This window comes from Olea europaea, unplaced genomic scaffold (genome assembly GCF_002742605.1).
Source record: "Olea europaea var. sylvestris unplaced genomic scaffold, O_europaea_v1 scaffold2489, whole genome shotgun sequence".
NCBI classification, from domain to species: Eukaryota; Viridiplantae; Streptophyta; class Magnoliopsida; order Lamiales; family Oleaceae; genus Olea; species Olea europaea.
Window position 1 is genome coordinate 84843 of NW_019243118.1, and position 8247 is coordinate 93089.

Here is an 8247-nt window from a genome sequence, read left to right on the forward strand (position 1 = left end):
CAGGTATGAAAGACAAGAAGAAGGGCATATCCCTTGTTTCAAAATTCGGAATGAAAACACAAGGGGCTTTAACCCTCCCCTAAAACACAACGGGGTTAAAGATTTCATGAAATGACATGATACTGACATTATGGGTATTTTGGAAATAAAATTGAAAGAGTCGAAATTGATCCGAATTATGAGGAATAAATTTGGTGGATTCTCATATGTTCACAATTTTTACCATCATCGAGCTGGCCAGATTTTGGTTTTGTGGAATGTTATGAAAGTTGACTTGGAAGTATTGGAGACCACATCGCAAGTTATCCATTGCTCAATCGCTTGCAAGGTATTTTCACTTACCTTCCTTGTTCGTTTTGTTTATGCATTCCATATCATTGTGACTTGTAGGTCACTATGGAATAATATTGAGGAGTTTGGTCTCAATTGCTCATTGCCATGGTTGGTTATAGGAGACTTCAATAATGTGCTCAAGTTTGACGAGAAATGCAATGGTGCCGATGTTACTATTATACCTTTTCCAACAACGACAAATTCTCGTGCCATGTGGCAGATGGACCCATGAGCTGAACCCCTGTGGACAAACCCCTTATGATCGAACCCATTCTCTATCCAATCTCACAACAGTCGAACCCACAAGTATGAATCGGCATATGAGAGCCACAGCAGGAGAGACGAGACTAAGAAAGATCAATTGGTAGAAGATCCCTTAAGTCAAATCTAATGACGTGACTGATTTGACTACTCCCTGACACCGCCGTCGCAACTAACCTATTTAGTTGAATTGACTACTGCAAGCTATAAGTTGTGAAAAGCAAGTTGGTATTATCATTTAAGTCTTATGATTGATTGATGCCCATGATGGAAAGTTGCAGTCTTAGAGATAGGGCCATGAGAAGCCGTGTCTTCTCATCCGACGATCCACACTCGTCATCTCATACTATAAAAGCTCACACTGAGTGTCATTCAAAGGCAATGCAAATTTAGACTTTGATACCTTATAACTTTGCTCTATATTCACAATTTTCTCTGAAATCAACCCCCTTTATTTTATATTGGGACTCACGTTAAATGTCCTTCCACACTTAATACACCTCTTCCCTGACTGACTTGACCGTCGGAATACACGCGGCAGGCTCCACCCCCATCGGAGAAGGCCACGTATGTCTAACGGTTTGTCTTAGTGTGCAGGTATACAGTTTGTTTAGACGTGAAAGGTTTCGAGATCTATTGGCCACCTGAAGGTACATTTTTTGAGGTCAACAGTTACTACTTGATAAAGCCATGGTTAATGGAACTTGGATGCTAGAGAGTTATGACACTTTTGCTAATTTCCTCCCATCGGGTTGCCTCTCTGATCACTCACCTTGTATTGTCTCAATCCTTGAGGATATTGGACGGAAGAAACGACCTTTCAATTTTTTTAACATGTGGACAAACTATAAGGACTTCCATGATGTGGTATCTAATAGTTGGAATCAAATTTTTTTGGGATCAGAATAATACTCGCTTTGTAAGAAATTACAAAGCCTTAAAGGGATGCTTAAGAAGCTCAACGACAAGCACTTTGCACATATTTCTTCAAGGGCAGATTTTGCTTCTAAAAAATTGGAATTGGCACAAGTTGAATTACATGATGACTCGACAAATATGCTACTAAGATGTGAAGTTTCATGGTTGAGGAAAGAAGCCACAACACTGTGTGAAGCGAAAAATAGTTTTTATTATCAACAAGCAAAGTGTGTGCACTTAAAGAATAGTGACAAGTGCACCAAATACTTCTACTCTTTGGTCAAGAGGAATGCTAAAAGAAACTTTATCATAGCTGTAATTAAGATGGATGGTAATTATTCTACTTCCCAAGAAGAGGTGGCGACGGAATTTCATTCACTTTTATAATGATTTATTGGGGCAAAATAGCTTGGGACAGCACTTCAATGCTGAAATTTAAGGAGAGGACCTATTTTATCGGAGGAAAATGCTATGCTGCTTGTCCGGGACATTACGAGACAAGAGATCAAAGATGCTCTTTTTAGTGTTCGAGATGACAAATCACCGGGACCGAATGGATAGACCTCTTGTTTCTTCAAAAAGTCATGGGATATTGTTGGTAATGATTTTATGGAGCAATTGAAGAATTCTTTGCATCGAGATCTTTATTCAAACAAAAAGCCACAACATCATTGCATTGGTACCGAAGACTAATCATTCTACTTCGGTTGATGACTATAGGCTCATTGCTTGTTGTAATGTTTTTTGTAAAGTCATTACAAAGATTCTTGCTTCTCAGTTGAAGCCTATGCTTGGTTCAATTATAGAACAAGCACAAGCTGCATTTGTGGAGGGTAGGAGCATGATCGAGAATATCCACTTGGCCCAGGAGCTTTTGAGGTAATACAACCACTAGAGGGTAGTTCCTAGATGTCTCCTTAAAATTGACTTAAGGAAGGCCTATGACTTGGTGAATTGGGATTTTCTTATGAAAGTGCTTGAGGGGTTGGGATTCCCCACTACATTTGTGGATTGGGTTATGGAGTGCGTTACAACTTCATCTTATTCCATTGCTCTTAGTGGTAGCCTTCATGGTTTTACTAAAGGGAAGAAAGGTCTTTGACAATGTGACCATTTATCTCCTTATTTGTTTATTCTATGCCTTGAATACTTCTCTAGAATGGTGAAGGGGGCTACCGATAATAGTGATTTTAACTTTCATCCGAAATGTGCACACCTAAGGATTACACATTTAGCTTTTGCGAATGATTTGATACTTTTTGCTAGAGGGGATGTAATGTCGGTTGATATCTTAATGAATTGTCTATCAAATTTTGGCGCTATGTCGGGTCTCAATATAAATGTTGGAAAATCTTATCTATACATCGTGGGTATTCATGGTCGAGATTTGGAAGATATCCTTGCCCTTACTAAACTCTCTAAGGGTATCATGCCATTTCGCTACTTGGGCATTCCACTTACAACGGGAAAATTGAAAGTAAGTTCATATGACTCTTTCATCAATAAAATTTCTTCTTATATTGACGCATGGTCGACTTCTTCATTATCATATACGGGTAGAGCGAAATTTATGAGAGCCATTCTACAGGGAATGGAATATTTTTGGTTATCCATCTTTTCCATCCCCACAACGGTGGCTTCTAAAGTCACTAGTCTATGCCGGAGTTTCTTATAGGGATCCAAAAAATTGTTGGTTGCTTGGAATCAAATTTGCTTGCCAAAGCAAGAAGACGGACTTAGCTTTAGAAACATTAAAATTTGGAATGTTGCACTCCTTTCCAAAACACTTTGGAACATTCATAACAAGAAGGATACTCTTTGAATTAAATGGATAAATCAGGTTCATCTTCGAGGTATGGACATTTGGGAGTATAAAGTGAAGAAAGATGATTTTTCATTACTTAAAAAGCTGTCGAAAATCAGGGACAGCATTATTGGGCCACAACATGAAGTGCAGGCTGGTATAGACAAATTACTTGGCTGGACGGAAGCTGGCAGATTTAGCACAATGGCAGCCTATGAGTTCTTCAAGCAAAAGAAGCTAAAGCAGTCTGGACAACCTCAGTTTGGGACGGATCTATCACTCTTAATCATGCTTTCATCCTTTGATTAGTTGTTCGGGCCAAATTGCAAACAAAAGACAAATTACAATATCTTCAAATGGACCAAAACCGTTCTTTTTGATGACTAATGGAGGAAACTGCCCATCATCTATTCTTAGTTAGCAAAGATGTTTGGGACCAAATTCGTGGTTAGTTGGCTATAAGGTGTAAAATGTCTACTTTGTTGAGCTCATTAAAGTAGATGAAAAAGGAAGCCCAGGAAAAGAGTTGACAAAGTAAAGCAAAACATATAGCACTTGCAATTACTGTGTACTACATTTGGATGGCAACGAATACAAGTATTTCTAAGATCTTAAGCCGCAAGTTGACTCTATTGCTAGACGGATTAAAATGCACGTATACAAAGCTATATTTATTTTATATCCGTATGTTTTAATTCAATTTGAGTCTTTAGCAGTGCACTTTTAGACCATTGTTGGTACATCATTTTATGTTTGTCTACCTGGGTATACATGTATTGATTACTTGGCCTTTGATTGCCCGGGTATGCTCAGTGAACTTGTAAATGAATTTTGATCTATGAAAGTTTATATTTACCGATAAAAAAATTAGTGGAAGGTAATCGGCTAAGTTACCAGAGATGGTTGTTGTTAATATGAATTATCAAATATATAATCTAAAAATTCAATCTATTATCAGAAGAAGAAAAAAATATATTCCCTCCAATGAAGCTGCCCTAACTTGCTACCACCTAGATCCGCCACTGCCCTAAACTCAACACCATCCAAAGAGGGGTTGCTGCAAAGCACTCTTCCCTTAGAAATCCATCGGTATTCTTCAATAATGATTGATGGCGCACATCTCAGGCGAATCTATTCCAAGAGAAAATTGCCATATCAACTCATCAATTTCTGCATAAAAGCTTTGGGGATCAAGAAAGATTTAAATGAATAATCTCTACAAGAAATTCTGTTTAAGAAAGAAACAACTTGATAGAAGAGAAAGATCCCTCAATCATAGAGGGAGCGCCACGTGTGAACTAGGGTCGTTTCATCCTAACCTAATTCTACAATGACTCACACCTCTAAATTTTCATGGACTTGCACATGTAAAGTCATGTAATTTAAGAAAATATAGCTTTATAGTTGTAATTTAAAAAAATTTAAATTATCATGAAACAAAAATGATAAAATGATAGAACTTTGGGAGAGAAATCAGAGCCAATTATCAAAAAATTAAAGAATTTTTTTTTTTTTCTAATGGCAAAAAAAGGTTAAGCTTTAAGATTTAGCATTTATATTCTTGAAAGACTCGAAATAAAAATGAAAAAATTCCTGAAACAGATGAAAAGTGACGACTTTTAGTAATATTTTCCTTTTTAGTTATTTTAGGAAAGAAAAAAAAATCAAAAAAGAGGAAATACAAACCGTCATGATTTTGGGGGTATTTCAATTTTTGATTATCATAGAGAGAATAGAGAAACAATGTAACAGAGGGGTAAGGTCTTATGGAGTATCTTTGGAAAACTGTCTCATTATAACTCAAACCAAACTCGAATAAAAAACCCGTGTGTATATATATATATTATTTTTTTATTTTTTTTGGTGCCTCTGAACAAGCTCAACAACAAATTTGGTAAAGCCTGTTGTGTGAAAATCAACAAAGAAAAGAAGGAAAACATAATGTTACGAAGATGAAGCGAGATTTGCGGTTTGTAAATTTCATTAAAACAAATTTCGCTTCTGCACTGAATAATTGGAGATTTGTCTCTCAAAATACATTGCTCCCACAAAATTAATAAACTCAATATTATATTTGTCTGACAAACTAATCTTGTACTCTTCTTGACTCGGATAATTTTGAACGCTAAAAACTCGTAAATATCAAACACTAATTGTTGGGATTGAAAACTCGGGAACAATATGAAATTATTATTTGAAAGGATTTGGAAAGTAATGTATTTGACATAAAAATTAATTATACTTGAATTGATTTTAGCATGACCAAATGGGACTGAAATGGGTTCAAATCATAGTCCAATTCTAGCTCATTTGCAAATGTGGGACCAAAGACACTTAAAACTTTTCATGAAGTTCACTTTGGAGACTTATTTCGATGAACAATGCTTGGGTACCAAGTAGGGGTTCTGTAGAACCCCCTACAGAACACACACAAACATGGGTTGGGTAGGGATTTTTGGGGTCATTTTTTAATGAGGAGGGTTCCGCGTGGGACCAAATTCATGTGAGAGATCTGTAAAACATCTGTTGGAATGATTCTGTACATCCAGCAAAATCCTATTTCAACTCACTATACATCAATTTGACCAACTCAATAGAATGTTTGTACTCGTCTTATGACAAAGATTAATTATCACCTAATTAACGTTAAATGATTGAAAACCCCAATTAATGCCCGTAAACTTCCAAAAAAAAAAAAAAGCTTCTCGTGAATTAGATGTTAACCTATTCAAAGTCATGGTGATCACAATATTACCGTGCAAATGAAACATTGATTTGTATTTAAGGTAGGAAATTATTTGATAGTAACACACACAGACTTGTAAAAATTACTCTAGCACATTTCACATGCTAGTAGAAGAAAGTTTTCTACGTTGGGGGCTTCGAGGTGATTTGACCAATCGTTGAGTGAAGAATACGTTCCATATCTCCTTTTGTGTATGACATTATCGAGGCCATTCTTTGAAAAAGAGATTTAGCCTCCATTTGATTAGGCTAATATTCAAACTTTTAGTAGAGTGAATTTAAAAAAAAAAAAAAAAAGCAATTTAGCCCATAAAATCTGTTGTTTAAAATGAATTTTGGAAAAAAAGTAATAAAAAATATTGAGACCAAACTTGCTCTAATATTATGGCGTAAGATCCATGTATAATAATAATAATAATAATAATAATAATAATAATAATAATAATAATAATATATTTTGATTAATTTTATTTATTATTGACTACGAGATAAAGTGATCGATTTTTTTCCCAGTGATATTATCTAACACACAATTGTTCTTTACTGCAAAAATGGAGAGAATCCCTTGAGCTACTAAAATCAGATTTTTAGTAAATTTTAATAAAAATTGACTAAATGTGTAGTTGAAAAATTTGTGGATCTCATAAAATATATTGTTAAAATAAATTGTTGATTTTGACTTAGATTAAAATTTAGATTTTAATTAGTACCAAACATGAGCTTATAATATCTAGTCATAAATAATTAAAGAAATTTAAAATGAATATTAAAAACTATTCCACATAATTAGTATTTGTTGTAAAGAGATGTATATTTCAAAAATTCCATACATATAATAGGTTTCTTCATTCTATAAATTCATTTTATTATTTTCTTTTTTCAATTTCCATTTTGCAAAAAGTTAGGAAAAAAATATTTAAAAGAAAATAAAAGAAGATAAAAATGGATAAATTTTTTTCCCCATTTTTGACAACATTCTATTCTTATTTCTTGTTCATTGGGCAACATGCCTAACGGCTATAAAATGCATGAGTAATCATTGTCTACAAAATTGATGACGTAAATTATATTCCGCTACCCCTTTCCTTTCCTCCTTCTCCACCTCTGTTCCTCCACCGTGTGCCCCAAGCTCCGTCTTCTCTCCGATGAAGTCTTTATTGTTTATAAATAGTAATTTTTATGTACACCACCATTAACCGCACCAAGTAATGATAATTAGAAACAAAGAAACAAGAACGCTAGGAAGATTTTTTTCTCGCCATGGCTTCTATAATTGACCGAGGTAAATTTATTTGAAAACGTTTTTAATGTAAATTGTATTAAGAATCAGCCTGTTTTATTGGAGGTAGAATTTTCGTTTAATTAGATCCATGTATGTATGATGATATGTTGTTTTTTTTTTGTAAATAGATGAGAGGGATATTGAAATGGGCCTGAAACTGGAGCCCCCATCGCCGTCGCCGTCGCCACGAGCGCCGGTATTGGTGGTGTCGAATTCCGGAAAGTCATTGATGTCGTCCAACTCCGCCAAGATGTTGATGGCATCCAATTCTGGCAAGGCATTGGTGGTGTCCAACTCCGGCAAGGCCTTGGTCGGGTCAAATTCCGGTAAGGCCTTGGTGGTATCAAATTCCGGGAAGAGAATGGACCAGGCCGCTAAGAAAAAGTACGTGAAGCAGGTGACAGGGCGTCACAATGACACTGAGATGCACCTGGCAGCGCAAAGGGGCGACGTGGCGGCGATTAAGCAGATATTGGGAGAAATCGACGAGCAAATGCTTCGAACTTTGAGCGGGGCTGAGTTTGATGACCAGGTGGCGGAGATTAGAGCCGCCGTGGTGAATGAGGTTAATGAGCTGGGGGAGACGCCGCTTTTCACCGCCGCAGAGAGGGGCCAAATTGGTGTGGTGAAGGAGTTGTTACCTTACACCACCAAAGAAGGGATCACAACCAAAAATAGATCAGGGTTTGATCCCTTGCACATTGCTGCAAGTCAAGGCCATCATGGTAATTTTATTTTTCTGAAAATAAGTAAATTTATCACTTTTTACTTAACTTCAAATGATTAATTCCCTTTGCTTTATTTGATTTGAGAAGTTCAAAAAGATTTTTATGCTTCAAGTGTGGAATAAATTTTGCTACATCAGTTTACCATGTTGAGGCAATCACCAAATCGTTTAGGGACC

The 8247-nt window shown here is 35.9% G+C and overlaps 1 protein-coding gene across 1 annotated transcript; it reads left to right on the forward strand.

The window, feature by feature from the left end:
* Window positions 1-7114: 7114 nt before the first annotated feature.
* LOC111382399 (ankyrin repeat-containing protein ITN1-like) lies at window positions 7115-8068 on the forward strand (the record flags this gene model as incomplete). Its single annotated transcript, XM_023006367.1, has 2 exons — window positions 7115-7343; window positions 7472-8068. Coding segments are annotated over exons 1-2 (619 nt in total), but the record flags the coding sequence as incomplete, so codon positions are not given.
* Between the last annotated feature and the right edge of the window lie 179 nt (window positions 8069-8247).